Source organism: Podarcis cretensis (assembly GCF_951804945.1).
Source record: "Podarcis cretensis genome assembly, chromosome: 5".
NCBI lineage: Eukaryota > Metazoa > Chordata > Lepidosauria > Squamata > Lacertidae > Podarcis > Podarcis cretensis.
In genome coordinates, this window is record NC_137174.1 from 57,498,075 (window position 1) to 57,514,432 (window position 16,358).

A 16,358-nucleotide genomic window follows, 5' to 3' on the forward strand; every position below is an offset into this window, starting at 1 on the left:
TCCGGCCCAGTGCAAGTACATTTTCGGAAGAGTAACAGAAACATCACGTTAAGGATATAAAATGATTAGCAGACGGATCCCTTCAACTTCCGGGTTCGAATCACACTTTGTTAAATGATGAAAACTAAGATTTTACTTTGTGACTCAGGCTACCTCCAACTTGGGATAACAATACTGGGTGTAACATGAAATGGGGTTTTATGCTATCTTGCAATATTCTGAATTCGCAGTAGACAGAAAGACATATAATACAACTCTTTCCTTGTCTCCCGAGACAGACGGATGGCCAACCAACCTAACGGGGCTATAAAGAATTATCCCCTGTAGCCGGACTCTAACCTGCCGTGTTCAGAAGGATCTTCATTGCACGGATGTTGAAAGCCAAGCTCTCCTATCCGCACCTCTGCAGTATATGTAATGCACTACATTTTCATTGGCATTTGAATCGTCAGGACTATAGTTTTAACAAGGTAGAACAATATTTAAATGCACAACTTTTTTATTTTTTAAGGATGAACTCCTCTCTTGGCTGCTCTGTTCTGTTTGCGAGTGGACGCGCCAAGGCACAGTCGCGCAGCTACCTTAAAGCTTTGATTTCTCACTTCCGCCCCAAGGCCATGTATTATACAGTATTTGACTTCTTATCGGAAACACGAAACGAGACGTTCGAGCAGCGCGATGGTCCCCTCTACCCTTTCTATCTCTCCCTGAAACCCCGGGCGAGCCAACTGGAGGAGGGCTTTCCTTTCCCTCGACAAGAAACTCGGTTTCCCAGCATGCTTCGCTTCGCGTCCCGAGCATGCGCTTTGCCGCTTGCGCTGTCGCTTTGCTTTGGCATTGACTGAGGCGGCGGCGGCGGCGGCGGCGGCGCGCGGGCGCTCGCCATGGAGTCCTACGATGTGATCGCGAACCAGCCGGTGGTGATTGATAACGTGAGTCCGGCCCTGACTGGGCCCCTCTGTGCTGTGGCCCCCTGAGGAGGTGGGGGCGGGGAAGTTCTGCCGCGATCCCTGCGGGCTGCCGGGGCCTTGGACTCCCCCCTGGAAGCCGTTCGGTGCCCCCTCCTCTTCCCAGGAGGCTCCCCCTTCCTTTCCACCCGGTCCTTCGTGCACCATCACCTGCTTCCCGAAGCTGGTCCTTCTTGTCTCCCTTTCGATGACCCAGCCCGGGTTCCCATTGGCTGCTTCCTCTGCCAGTCAGTCGCTGGGCGGTGCATTGCGAAGAACAACAGAGCCTTAATTAAGGGGTAGTTCACGCCCTTTGGGCTTCTTCGTCCTCTGATTGGCTCCTTACGTTGCTACTCGCTTGGGTTTACCCACTCAAGCCTTCAGGATCCCAGCTTGTCCCGCCTTTTTGAAGTTCATTGGCTATTATTGGAGATTAGACTGTGCTAGTTGGTCTTCTTGACCCTTAAATTTCGCCTGGTTTGTTATGATTGGTTAGTGGTGGAGAAATGAGTATGTGGTCTGGTGATGTTCTTAAGAGTATAGCCTCCTGTGATGCCTCGGTTGTGGGTCCTGCTTTCCTCTGGAAGCCAGTGTCCATTCTTCCCAGCAGGCATTTCTGCAGGTAGAAACCAGTGTTAGATGCTGCCTCTAGTTCCAACATGATGTGTTCTGTATTAAGAACAGTGCTTCCCAGAATGCCTTGGAAAAACCCCGGTTACATATTCCTTCGACACCTTTCTCCTGGGCCTTTATTCAAACAATAACACTAAAGGTCTGGCAGGGGTGATAAAACAGGCTGACTCTTCAGCAAAGGGTTGTTGTTTTTTACTGTCATGTGGTGGGTAAATTTTATGAAATAATAAAATACCAAAATGAGTAAGATTCCCTTTATTCTCCTTAATCACGCTGCCTCTGCTGACCTTTACGCTTCTCATTTAGAAGCATGAGCTTGTATCACCCACCCACACACCCAGAGAGGCTTCAGTGCTTTTTCTTCATTCTGTTTGGCCTTGGGCAGTACAGTGAATTTTTCTGCACTTTCATTGCCTGTTTGCTAGTATGAGGGCTTAATCTGCCAATTTAAATATGTATATAAAGCTTCCTCTGAAATCTCTGGAAATGGAATCCTTTCTTACTAATGTTCTGCATTAATGGACTTTGTAGAGGTGCGTGCTAGGTAGCTTGTTAAAACTGACATTATTTCTCTCCTGTATCCAGTGTCTCCTAAATATTTAAATAGCTAATAGATGAGGGCATCATCAGAAGGCACATGACACAGCAACTTTGCTGAAGCTAAGCACATGTAGTCTTAGTCAGTGCCTGGATGGAGATTTTTGGGGTACTTTACACATACCACCTCAGGGGCAGAGAGTGAGATATATTAAATTAAAGATCATTTGGCTTGTAAGCTTAGTATTTTCCCCAGATTCCCCCCCCCCCAAAAAAAAAAACACCACCACCATGCTGAGGAATCTCTTAAGGATACTGTGCTGCTAATGCTATTGAGGGACAGAAGAGCAGTAAATTAAAACTGTTCAGAAATCAGGAAATTTAATCTATGGAAGGTTTAGGGATGGAAAAGGATTTTTGTTCACTCCACCAAAACCTTCCCACCCATTTGATGGATCATGATCATAACACAGACATGTGGATTAGTTTGCAAAGATAATTTACTCCAATTTAACTTAAAAACAACAATAGGATGGTCCAAGGGCTTCTCTGGCTCTTTTCTTTTTTAACCATTGGAGCAAGTAGAAATGGTTTTTTAAAAGTAAATAAGCAAGGGATACTTTTAGACGATCTTGTAACTGCCCCATAATTTATTTATTTTTAAATTGAAAGGTGTGCAGATTTATTTAGGATTTTGCCTTAAAAATTGAATGGATCTAGGACAGAATGGACGTACTGGTCTACTTGCATGCAAGAAACATGAACTGAATTAAGACTGTTCTGTACATTTCCATATGGAATGAGGAATCTCTGGTCTTCTCACTGCTCCTGGACTCCAATTCCCATCAGTCCCGGCCAGCATATCCAGTGGTCAGGGAGGATGGGAGTTGTAATTGGGCAACATCTGGAGAGCCACTGGTTCTTTATCTCTGATCTACGTTTTCTGAAGTACTTTGCATGCTGTTTTTCCAAGGGACTTGCAAAAGCAGATGTTGCCCAGATACGTGCAATGATTCTGTATTCTGTTACATTACTAGGACATAGGATCTTTGGCTTCAGTGTATAAGTCATACATCTGGTTTTATCTGCTGCATTATTTCTGTTTCTTGAATGCACTCTGCAACTTGACTGGACTGGATGAGAAGAGTGGAAATAGGATTTGCTCCCTCTGGTGGTCACTTACAACATGGACATTCCAAACACATTTACAGTACTATCATGGAATTTCTGGGGTGTTTTGCCATTGTTTGCACAGATTGGGATGGTTACAGATAAATCACTTGTGCTACATTTAGGCTGATGCACTGTTCATTTTATTTTTACCAGAAATATTTCAGGAACTGAAGCACCTTACAATAATGGTCTGTTTTTCTATAATTGTCTTCAATTCTTTTCTGCTCCACAGGGCTCTGGCATGATTAAAGCTGGCTTTGCAGGTGATCAGATACCCAAGTACTGCTTTCCAAACTAGTAAGTAGCTTGGTGCACAATTCTGGATTATATTATTGAGGCGCCATGAATTCCATATCAAGCACAGTGCCCATTGTGGAGAAGAGTAGGTCTTGGGTTCTACCCTGGCTCTGGGACTTGAAACCACAAGCTTCTCAGATCTGCCCTGACTGGCCTAATACAGGGGTGTGGTGGAGCAGAATTCCTTAATACTAAGGGCTTTGAGATTCTCTGTAATAGCTGTTGAATATTCTTTTCCAAACCGACCCTAAGTCCTCAACTCATAACTATATTATTTCTGTACTGAGATTTGCATATGACACATCGCCCAAGGCTGTTCAAGTACTACTTCTTAATCAGTGGTTCTAGGATGCTCTCTCAGCAGTAAACTGAGGAATAAATTGTACTATTCAATCTATTCCTTGTGTTGTGAGATTATTTTTTCCACTATGTCTTACAGCGTGGGCAGACCAAAGCATGTTCGGGTTATGGCTGGAGCTTTGGAAGGTGACATTTTCATTGGACCAAAAGCAGAGGTAAGGTAGCTGTATTGTGCTCCTCTGTCCTTGGGTAAGGCACCTGAAAGGGAAAACCTGTCCCCTCTCCTTGGTTCAAGCTTACCATCACTTGCCAGTCTTATGGTTCTTCTGATAACAAGTTCAGGATTGGGACATTTTGCCCAGAATAACAGGTCACATTAGAAATATCTTGGAGTCTGAAGGCCTTTAGTGTATCTGAATGCCTTGTTTATGCATAACAGAGCTTGCATAACATGTGCACATGTTTGTTAAGCAATAGGGCACCTCTGATGTGTATCGTGCATCATTTCTGTTGCCAGTATAATTTACAATTCAGGCCCAGTAGCTGCTGTGGACTGGGGAACCTGTGGCCGTCTGGATGTTGTTGGACTACAACTCAAGCCATCCCTGACCCTGACTGAATATCTCTGCTTGCCAAAGTCCAGACCTGATCAAATCAGTGAAAAGTGAATGCACTAATGGAGAAGAGCTGATTTCAGGACAAAGTTCCTTATCAGTCTGACATGTGACCTGTCGCCACCTGACTCTTCCATGGTCCCTGAATTTGAACCGTGAACATTCCGAATGAAGGAAGGACAGTGGCTACAGTAGCCATCTTCATATTTGTCTCCTTGTTTCTAAATAGAAGAATAGAGATTCTCATTAACATTGCTTCCATACTGTCAATAACATACAGTGGTACCTCTGGATGCGAACGTGATCTGTTCCGGAGCCCCGTTCACATCCAGAAGCAAATGCAACCTGCGCATGCGCGGGTCGCTGCTTCCGCGCATGCGCGTGACATCATTTTGAGTGCCTGCGCATGCACGAGCGGTGAAACCTGGAAGTAACGCGCTCCGTTACTTCCGGGTCGCCGCAGCACACAACCCGAAAATACTTATCCCGAAGCTACTTCAACCCGAGGTATGACTGTATTCCATCCTGCACAAGAGGCGTGCCATTATTATTATTATTATTATTATTATTATTATTATTATTATTATTTAAATGGTGCTGCTCAGTGGGGTTCCTGGAAAGTAGCTCCATTAAGAAATGAGCTACAAAGTCTCTGTGATGGACACAGCGGATGATTCTTCTGACCTTCCTCTGATTGACTAAGTACCTTGTTTTGTTTTTTGCTTTTGCTTTGCCCAGGAGCACAGAGGCCTTCTTTCCATCCGCTACCCTATGGAGCACGGCATAGTGAAGGACTGGAATGACATGGAACGCATTTGGCAATACGTGTACTCAAAAGACCAGCTCCAGACCTTCTCTGAAGAGGTGAGCTAACTCTATATCCACAAGCCCCAAGTGGCCAAACAAAGAAAGCCTCCCATATCTGGTTTGGTAGAAGTGCTTTGCACCCTTACTGCTTTCTGTACTTGGATTTTCCATTCTTTATCATCTATCCACATCATAACTATCCTGCATACAGCTCCCTGTATTCACTAACTCAAGTATTTACCAGTAAATATATATATATTAGGGATGTCAAGTTTACAGGGTTTTAAGATATGTTTGGTGTAATGTGATTTCACTGAATTCTTAAAAATAGCTTTGTAAGCTGTTGAATGTTGGATGAATGGGTAGTAAATAACCACAGAAAAGAGTTAAAATGAAATAAGGCAAAGTTCATTGAATCAAAACTTAATGGAGAAGAGCATTTGCCTGCCCATTTGCTTCAACTTGGGTTGTTTTTCCTCGTGCCCACTCTGCATTTCAAACATTTTTGCTTGACTGTTAGTCCCCTTTCACATGAAGCACTCTGGAGCATGTTACAAGGGGTGGGGCAAAAACCTCTAGAATGACAACTTCTTCAAGATCATTGTGAACCTGGCAAAATTTCCCTTCTTTCAACCTATTGCAACTGGTGACAAATTCTTCCACTGCCGAATAAAGTCTTGGGGTTGCCTGTTCATTGCTTTGGGAGACCTGGAAACATCCATATGATCACTGGCAGAACCCTACCCAGCCAAATCTTTTGTGTCCCCAACCACCAGCATCCCGTACTCCTGACGGAGGCTCCCCTGAACCCACGCAAGAACCGTGAAAGAGCAGCTGAAGTTTTCTTTGAAACCTTTAATGTGCCAGCCCTGTTCATCTCCATGCAAGCTGTGCTTAGCCTGTAAGTACTTTCCCCCACCCCTTTTGCTCCCTTGGAACTCTCTTTCATGGAAGAGAGGGATATTAATGGCTACTAGTCAGGATGGCTATGCTCCACCTCTTTCATTAATGCTCTGTTCCCTGGTTTCCCACAGGAATCTGGTTGGCCACTGCGATTATAGGATGCTGGATGGGCCATTGGCCTGATCCAGCAGGCTATTCCTACATTCTTTGGAGGAGAAACAATTTTTTTGCAATGCAAAACATGGGTTTGCATGGGGTCTGTTTTCCCTTAAGAAAGCGGGCTGGCCGGGGTGACTAGCTTGTGTAATCGTGTGCATTTTTACTCAGCAGTGGGCCGCATTGTGTTCAGAAGGGCTTACTCTCAGCTAAGTGTGCACAGGATTGCATCCTGGATCTTGTCAAAGATTACGTCGAGAAATGCTGGCTTCTTAACTAAATGAATGCTCAGGTGTCTATTTGTGTTAGAATTTATCACCATTGTTCGTATTCTGTGTCACTTCTAGTTTTGTTCTCCAGCCTATCACTTTTTCAGAGCGTATCTGTATAGTATAAACTTTCTCCCTTTGTTGTCTGAGCCAATGAAGTATCACCATCAGTATGTTTTTGTTTTTAAAGATAGCTCCTTAGTTCTAGAGAAGTCAGAATAAATTAAGTTGTCCTGGACAGTGGCGTAGCGTGTGTTGTCAGCACCCGGGGCAAGGCAAGTAATTTGCGCCCCCAACCCGTGGATTTGCGCCCCCTAACCCTAACCCTAACCCCCAGATGTTGCGCCCGGTGCGGCCGGCCCCCCCTGCACCCCCCACGCTACGCCACTGGTCCTGGAGTAACAATTACCTTAGGAAATGGCATTGGGGAGCCCCATTAGTTAACATTGACTTCCGCAAATTCTGTTTTGTGTGTGTGTTCTGAAACATATTTCCTTTCTGCAGTTATGCGACAGGGCGAACTACGGGAGTGGTGTTGGACTCTGGGGATGGGGTCACCCACGCGGTTCCTATTTATGAAGGCTTTGCCATGCCCCATTCCATTATGCGGATTGACATAGCTGGCCGTGATGTCTCTCGTTTCCTTCGCCTTTATCTCCGGAAGGAAGGCTACGACTTCCACACGTCATCTGAATTTGAAATCGTCAAAACCATCAAAGAGGTGCCTGGGTGCCCTTAGTCTTCTGCGGGAACTGAGCGCTGTAGAATGGGATGGGGTGCCACACCTGGTGTATCTCACCGTATCCGGCAGGGTCTGTGTCAAGATTTCAGGAAGACTTGGGAAGAGAGGGCTGCTGCAGCTGCAGATGCCTCCTGAAGCTGAACTTTGAGCTCCAGTGCAGAACTGCATTTTCCCTGCTCTTCAACGGCACCTTCCCTTAGCACTAGGTCCATCTCTCAGACAGAAAGGGAAGACCAATCTGTGTTCAGAAAAATGACATGATACAACCCTTCTAGGGCTATCTCTCTTCAGAACGTAACAAGTTCGAACGCTCCTTCATGCCAGAAACTTTCTACAAACTAGCACATCCAAAAAAATGAACATAATCCTTGCTAGCTTTCAATGGTCAGAGAAGTCTTTTTAAAACCTACAAAAAGGGGAAGCTTTCAAACATGACTTCTCCCCGCCACCACTTTCTGAAGTGGTAGCGTTTTAGGAAGACCTATATGCTGACACATATACATAGTGCAAACCCTTTCATACTGGATGTCATTGAGAACAGTGTGTCCTATGCTTGGCATATTGTGGGAGACCTCTGGTTAGCAATCTCATGTATTGTGTCTGGGCCAATGTGAGTATTCTCACCAGTGTTTGTGCCTAGTGTGTCTTTTTAAAAAATGTGCTTGACTGACTACCACTCTCTGCTTGTCTTTCTTCCACAGCGGGCCTGTTACCTGTCAATAAACCCACAGAAGGATGAGACATTAGAAACCGAGAAAGCTCAGTACTACCTTCCAGATGGAAGCACCATTGAGGTTTGTGCAGAGACAGCCCTGTTGGAAGTCAGATGTTGCTAAATAAGCCTCAGTTATTATTCTACAGATCAACAGACTGGTTAGGAATTGTGGCTGCTGTCTGCCTTTAGGCCTGTGGTGTTCAACATAGGAAGTCTTCCTGTGAAAATTTCTGGAGGAAGAAAAAGCTCCAGCCCAAGTGTTTCAAGTGTTATAATTGGACCCTGAGGCAGAGTATATTGGCGTGTCCCTCCCTACCCAGCATTCTAGTTTTCTTGCCTTTGGTGGCTTTGTTCCTCCTCATTTGCTGTGTCAGCGAACACTGGTGAGGCTTAATGAATCCCCCTGGCTAACTGTGGGGAAGTTCCTTCTGTGGCGCAATGGCTCAGTGCATCTGACGGTTAATCAGAAGGTTGGTGGTTTGAGCCCACCCAGGGACAGCTGCGGGTGGGCAGGATTCCTAGATGACCCTCAAAGTCCCTTCCAGCTCTATGATTCTATGAGTCTATGATTGTTAACATGGATTGCAGGTGTGGTCTATTCTAAAACTCAGCAAAGGTGTCTATTTATAGTCCGTTAAGTTCCCTTCTTGTTGATTTCCTAGGCATCATATCTGAAAGAATCTACTTTGCTAGCTGGGTCACTGTTGTTTTTGATTAAACTTGGGGAAAAACTTGTTTCTTAACTTGATGGAATCTAATATGACGTTTGAGACTTGGCTTTGATAAAACAGACTCTTCCTCCAATATATTTGTTTTTTAAAGTTGATAGACCAGCCCTGCAAACAAGCTACTAGTCAGTAACAATTTTTACCAGCTCACTTCCCTACAAATATGTATGTTAGTAATTGGTGGTGCCATCTCGATAGGAATGTTTTCTTCACTGGGAGAGCTTCCTTGAGTTTGTCTGCTCAAAAAGGCTGGAGTATATGACCTTTGGCTCTGAGCTTCTACATGTATATCACTTCAGGCAGAGGCCTTCTCAGTGGTGGCACCCGCCTATCTGACTTTTAGAAGACATCTGAAGGCAGTTTTTAGTGTTTAATGTTTCATTGCTTTACTATGATAATTAATATTCTGTTGGGAGCCGCCCAGAGTGGGAGGGGAAACCCAGCCAGATGGGCGGGGTATAAATTATTATTATTATTAGTATTAGTATTAGTATTATTTCTCACTATCAGCACATAAAGACTGCTTATATAGGAACAAGAAAGCCCACTCTCTTGAAGCTCTGTGAGGAGTAATTTAAGAAATATTGTAAAAATGGAAAGGAAGAAACAATTTGTTAGAAAATGTAAAGGCAATATTAAGTTAAGAATTGCAGGAGAAATAATCAAGACGGAAGGCTATCAGAGATGCTGAAGGAAGTCTAAATAAGGATATATGTATTTGTGTGGTATGTCTTAAAATTTTTGTATGCTAAAAATTAATTAAAAAATTATTATTATTATTTTTAAAAGCCCACTCTCTCTTTTGTGCTGTTTGCAGGTTGGCCCTGCCCGATTCCGAGCCCCTGAGTTGTTGTTCCGGCCAGATCTGATTGGGGAGGAGTGCGAGGGGCTGCACGAAGTCCTGGTTTTTGCCATTCAGAAGTCGGATATGGACTTGAGGCGGACACTCTTCTCTAACATTGTCCTCTCTGGAGGCTCAACACTCTTCAAAGGTTCTTTCTGTTGGTTCTTTGCCTTTGGGGGACATGCTTGGCGCTTTGAGCTTAACTTGAGACTCCTTTCTGTCCCTTCTTCCTTGAAGCTAGCAAGGTTTACATTATCTTCCCAGGAGTGAGGATGGGCAGAAGGAAGTCCTTATGGTTCCTTTCCCTGGGGAAAGGAGAGTTGCAGAAAGATGCTGGTTTCAGCCCAGTTGGAGGAGAAGGGGCTTTATATGCAGGCTGGGTATCTAAGGAAATAGTATCAATGGCTTCTCCTCATGTCTTCTATATAATACCAAAGGGACATAATTATTCTGCCCTGCTTGGTTTCCTTCCTTCCATTGCGTCATTTGCCTGAGATTTGTGGATTGACAACACCTTGCCATATAGTAAGCAATCCCCCACTTTCTGGTTCTCTTTCCAGGTCAGTGTTTCTGTAGACCTGGAAGCCTGAAGTATGCCCCAACTTTTTAAATATTTTCTTTAGTGAGGAGTATGGGCAAGAAATGGAGCACAGCACCATCCATAGTGGAGGCTGCAGGCTCCTTGTCATTACCAACTGGGTGGGAGGCAGGAAGAGAAGTGAAAAGATGGGGAGATTTCCTCCATCACTACCAAGTCCCGAAATCAAGCCCTTTGGGGATGCAGGGCCTCCATCGATTGCAGGGGAAAGAAGCCAGAATCTTAATCAGCTGCCTTGAAACTGAAGTTGACTTTTGTCTTTGGTTCAGGTTTTGGCGATAGGCTTCTGAGCGAAGTGAAGAAACTGGCCCCCAAGGATGTCAAAATCAGGGTACGTAGTGTTTTCTCTAGGCTTTTGCCTCTCTGAGGGTAACCCATGGTATTCTCAGCAGAACTGGGTCTCTGTGGAAGATGGGATTTGATCATCTCTATCTAGTGGGTGCATTAGTTGTTCAGTGTGAGCAGTTCCTCTGTTAATGGCCGTCTGCAGGGTCCTCTTCTCATGCTTGTCTTTCCGCACAGCCCGTTTGCAGTAATGTGAGCAGTGGTATGGAGAGAGCATTGGAATCACTTCTCTGTGCTTTTAACTCAAAGATACCCAGACACTTCCAAAAGCACTCATTCCAGAGATTTAGCTGTCCATTGCAACAAAACTGGCAGAGTCGTGTGATACCTGAAAGACCAGCATATTTATTGTGGCAAGCTTTTGGGAGCCAAAGGCCATTTTGACATATGCAAAATATCATGGCTTGCTCTGTGGCTTCTGCAGTCGAAATGCAACCCAGAAAGGCTGCAGAGAGGCTCTCTACCCTAGACTGCAGACCAGTTGGATGGAGCATAGATGGGACTGATGGGAAGTGATGACAATAATATGCTAGGGAAGAACTTGGTGAGCTTAGATTGTGGAGAATACTGGCTCCATCTAAATCCACCTTTCTTTTATTTCTCAGATATCTGCTCCTCAAGAGAGATTATATTCCACATGGATTGGGTACGTACAGCATCAGTCCACTTGCTGCACTATGAAAGCTCTCACTAATTCAGGTGGAGGAAGAAGTGACTTGCAGCTAGTGCAAAGGGAGAATCATAGCCAGAATGTAGTCATAGCCAGTATAGTGTGGATGATTACATTTTTAATATTATTGAATGTCTTACCCACCCTTCACCGTATGGTCCCAGGGTGGGTTACCATTAATAGAAAGAGACAAAAATAAAACCAGTTAAAAGTAATTTCCATTAGCTACAGCTAATTACTATAGTTGTAGAGTGATGTGGTGGCTGCTTTGGAGGAGGGTGAAACTGCACCACAACTTGAGGATGCTGCAGAGAAGAGGAGAGATACCCTAGCAGGGCAGTCTGTGTGTCCTCCTAACAGGGATGGGGCAGGTTGCTGTTGCTGCTGTAGCAGCGCAGCATTCTTTATCGTATCTGCCTTTGGGGAATCATTTCCAATTTCTTTGTCTTTTGATGAACTCCCACATATCTTCTGTAACAAGATTTTGGGGCATGTTGTGGGGTGGCGAGTTGATTCGCCCAGAGCCCAGGAATCCATGGCGGCCTCAAGAACTGAATGCCACCTGGAATGTCCCCTGCATGTGCACATGATATGAAAAGATGTAGGAGGGCCACCTCTTCTGGCATTTGTGTTGAGAAACCTCAAAAAAAAACCCCGTCAGTTCTCCAGAAGACAGTTTGACTACAAGTAACTGTAGGAGAAAGGGAAAATAGCCACATGGCCAGCCGAGGCCTAGCTGACTTCCTTGTCTGGTCTTCCCCACAGAGGCTCCATCTTGGCTTCACTGGACACATTTAAGAAAATGTGGGTTTCGAAGAAAGAATATGAGGAAGATAGTTCCCGGGCAATCCATCGAAAAACCTTCTAGCCTAGCAGCATTCTGGGGTCTCCTTGGAGCGTCGTTCCTGTTCTCGGCTCACTTTCCTGAGTCAGTGTCTGAGGAGCTCCCCGCTGGTGTGTATGTGTATGGGTAGATGAGTGCCAGCATGCCCTGGACTTTCCCGAGGGAAGGGAAGGCTGGGGTTTCGGCTTGACTTTTGATTGGTTTTGCAGGTGGCAAGTGAGAAATTGGAATGAACCTGTGGGCAAGCTCTGTCCCCTTTTCAGCTGGCCCATAGACTTTGTTTTGGGGGTGGGGAGGGGAGTACATTTATGTCGCAGAAGATGGCAAGTATGGCTGTGGAGCTGAGCAACTTAGCAGGATGAAAATGAGAGTGCGGCAAAGCGGCCAGTGCATAGGGCTCCCAATGACTGGTGGAAGAACATGGGCCACGTTGAAGGTCCGTCATGGAACTCTGAGCACAGCAACTGATTACGATCCTGTTCCTCTCAGTTGCTCAGCAGTCGTTTTTTAGATGGCCAGTTCATCGCCTCCCCCCTCTACTTTTAGAATTCTCTTGCACACAAAAGAGGATAAGCACATTCCAAGCTGTTACAAACCCATTTACGGCAGTGTGTGTGTGTGTGTGTGTGTGTGTGTGTGAGAGAGAGAGAGAGAGAGAGAGAGAGAGAGAGAATGAATCTGTAGTATGGTGTGTGAGAATCTGGACCACAACAGGACGGTTGGAGCAGTTAATTTTAGGAACTAGTTTGTAATGCATGGTGTAGAGCAGAAACACCCTTCCCTTTTTATGCTAGACAGTCCTTGCATTGGCATCTGGTGATGAGTCAGTCGTCTGTCATGCAGCCAAGTGCCCAGGGCCACTCTGCAATGTGGCCTCATTCTCTCTTCCTTCTGCCAAGCCCCTCCCCTGCCTCATGTGTGTTCTCACGGTTTACAGTGTTCATTCTTTCCGAAAGGCCGAGGCTTTATGCCCACGTCACAATCCCCGCACATAGGGGCTATTCAGCCACGCTTGCTGGGAAGCCCCGTAATTGTTCTTAGAATTTATTTATTGAAAGCTTTTGATGGTAACTGATCTACTAACTGGGCCCAAAGTTAGTTTCCCCCATTTTTATCTGTCCTACTATCTACTACACGTCCTGTTTTAACATGTGCACCGGCACTGGGAATACCATACTTGCTTAGTAGTGTTGGGTCAGTCCTGCAACTATCCCTGCTCCTTAGAGTACTCTGTTACTTTTGGAGTGGCTGTTTCCATGAATGCACCGCAGGATGAAACAACAAACTCTGTTAGAGCACTAGGAGTTGAGTAAGAGGCCTCCAGAGGGAGGCTGTCATCCCAGAGTTAATTGTTAAATCCTTTGACTGCTTCAGTACTGCTACAGAAATGGAATGGAAAAATCATCTGCTTTGAATTGAATTTTTTATTCTTTTTTTTAAATATACACATTTGGTGCTTCTTATTGTAAAGGGTTATTTTTGTTTTAATGCTGCTGCTGAAAACCAAATATTTCACATTCTTGGCCACTTAAGTGTTAGAAGATGAGACAGCAGGAAACAAGCATTTTGTCTCTCTGTAGGCAACAATTGGAAGAGAAACTTCAATAGGAAGCGAGAGTGCAGGGACTCAAGAAATCCAAGGTGGAGGCAAAATATTGTCCAGTTTGTTACCACTGATTGATTTTGAATGTGGACCCCTTGTGCTTTAGCTGCAAACTTCAGTTTTGCCCTTCAACTCATCAGCTTTCTCAGAAAATGTCATGAGGATTAGAATAGGCCATTTAGTTTGTTAGGAGCAGCCCGAGCCCCTTCAGTGCTCAAAGCTGCAGTTGTTGTCTGGCCTAAGGGATGGGGACATCTCATAACCTCTCCTACACAATAGATAGGTAGTTAAAATGCAGTGCAAATTTTGTGTATTATGCAACACACACACACACACCCAGTGTTAAAAAAACTTGCAAATAAAAATGTGAGGTGATAACAGTGACAATATAAGCTTTCCTAGTCCTTCAGTCCCTTCCTAATTTTAAAAGCAGGTGCGCCCTTAGGAAGAGTAGCTGAATTGGAAGTTTTAGGCTTCTCTATTAGGATAACAGGCTTACACTTGGAAAGAAAGTGCGTGTATATCTGAGCTAAGCAAGAGCTGGGCCACATCTACCTTTCCTCCATTCTTTCCAGGACACCCTTCTACTTTTTCCACCAGTGCTTTCCCTGGGAAAACCTGCTCTTTAGCAACCTGAGCCAGACACAGAGCTTTTTAAGTGCAGACCTGTGCCTGGAAATAGTGGAGCAAAAGGCAAGTGTGGATAATCCCCAAGAGAAGTTGTAGCTGGTGTTTCAAAGACAGACATATGCTACTTAAGGGCATTTCTCCTCCTGCACCTGCAAAGAGGATGTGCTTGGGCAGAGTAGTGCCATTGGTGGGTCCTGATTAGGATCTCAGCAGTATTCTCTTCTCTTTAGTTCCAAGTAACATGGCCCATAGGTGATGTATCATGAAGCTTCCCCAAGCAGGAGCGGGCAAGACTGCCCAGACAGCAAATGCTGAGGCAATGTACATTTTTTCAGCACGTGAGGACATAGCCACTGAAAGCTAGCACAGAGCCATATTACAATATTACAGTGAATGATCTACTATAGGTTTTATCATCTCAGATGTCCCTCTTAAGACACATGCATGGCCAGGAGACCCCTCTCTCCCCTACTTCTTAAGGCCAGGGCTGGGCACCTGTGGCCTTCCAGATGTTGCTGACCTTCCATCAGGCCCAGCCACCATGGCCAAGGATTAAGGATAACGAGAGCTGTCCAGTAACATCTGGAGGGCCAAAGGTTCTCCTTCCCTGCTTCAGACAGTAGCAGTTGTATTAATACATCTTCACTGAACCAAGCCCTGTAGGTTTTTCAACTGGAGTAAAATGACATTTCTCCTAGAATGAGCCTAGCAGCTAATGGTTTTGAATGGCGTCCAGATCCTGTTTTAATAAGCTACACCCGAATGTAAAGGTTTGTTGCATCCCTGAATGAAGCCTTGAAACTGGTCTTCTCTGGCAGTTCCTATTCAACTTAGCTGCTTGGGTTTTCAGCCTGGGTTCAAGCAAACATGCTTTTGCTATCGGGGAGATGAAGCTTGAGAAGCAAGTAGATCTGAATGTGATTGCTAACAGATTCTTTGCTTTGACACTTCATGCTCACTTGGTGGCAGCTGCATAAATCTTTTTGGGGTGTTTTGACCAACACAGAGAGGAGGTCTTAGTGTTGATTTCAGTGGAACAGATACCAAAGGGGTCATCCTGACTATTAGCATCTCCACTGGCAAGATCCATTAGGGTAGCCCGAGATGTTTATGGGAGGGTCTACAAAACTTACGATCTTCTGCCATAGGTAAAAGAGAAGGGCCCATATTTCTTGCCTTATACTAGAAGAATGTCATTGTGTTTGACCTGCCTGATGTCTAAAATACCTGCATACTCAGTTCAGGCTCTTCTATAAAGGCCTTGATTCTCACAGTTTCCACCAGGAGTAGAGCTTTTACCCCCCTCCCAAATAACTGTTTGAAAACATGTTTTGTGTTAATGAAATGTCTAATTTCAAATCTAGGGAAACAGTAACAATGACAGCCAGTGCATGTCAGCTTCTACTGGTAGACATGACAGAGCAACTCCTAGGTTAGTGTCATAGTCTGTTTCAGGCAATACATAGGGGAGGAGAGAGAATCCTAGAACTGTAGAGTTGGAAGGAACCCTGTGGGTCATTAGCGCCCTCCTGTCTGGTCCTTTGTTTTTTCCTTGTTTTTCCGCATCAGTTATCTGAAGCAGCAATGTTACACAATGAACAAACTGACAGGTGCTTCCTACAATCTAGCATTGGTTCTATCAGGCTGACACTGTACTTTGCACAGATGTGTGAACCACTGCTGGGTGCTGCCCAATGTACTTAAATAAAGTTGTTAATATACAATGTGTAGTCTGTTTAATGGGGTCGTAAAAGATCTGGAATATGAGCAAGTGCCATTCTCCTTACAGCTATGACAGCTTACTCAAGATCAAGGTCGTGAAGATGCTCCTTACAATAGGTGCCAACATTTAGCTTACCTATTTGTTCAGAACAGATGTTCCCTAATTCTTCAGCTAATTACTTCTCCTTTATACTAGAACCTTTATTTATGGGCTTAATGTAGAATAAATTAGTAGTAGAGCTCCAGGACTAAAAAGAGCAGTTTGGCTTAGAGTGCTAGTT

At 44.7% G+C, this 16,358-nt stretch overlaps 1 protein-coding gene across 1 annotated transcript; it reads left to right on the top strand.

Annotated features, from left to right (window-relative positions):
• Positions 1–776: 776 nt before the first annotated feature.
• ACTR1A (actin related protein 1A) lies at positions 777–16,079 on the top strand. Its single transcript, XM_079977486.1, has 11 exons — positions 777–932; positions 3,523–3,587; positions 4,027–4,102; positions 5,240–5,365; positions 6,085–6,209; positions 7,141–7,357; positions 8,080–8,172; positions 9,639–9,813; positions 10,533–10,594; positions 11,214–11,254; positions 12,044–16,079. The coding sequence occupies exons 1-11, from the start codon at positions 885–887 to the stop codon at positions 12,144–12,146; spliced, it is 1,131 nt and encodes a 376-aa protein (XP_079833612.1). The 5' UTR covers positions 777–884; the 3' UTR covers positions 12,147–16,079.
• Positions 16,080–16,358: the final 279 nt, after the last annotated feature.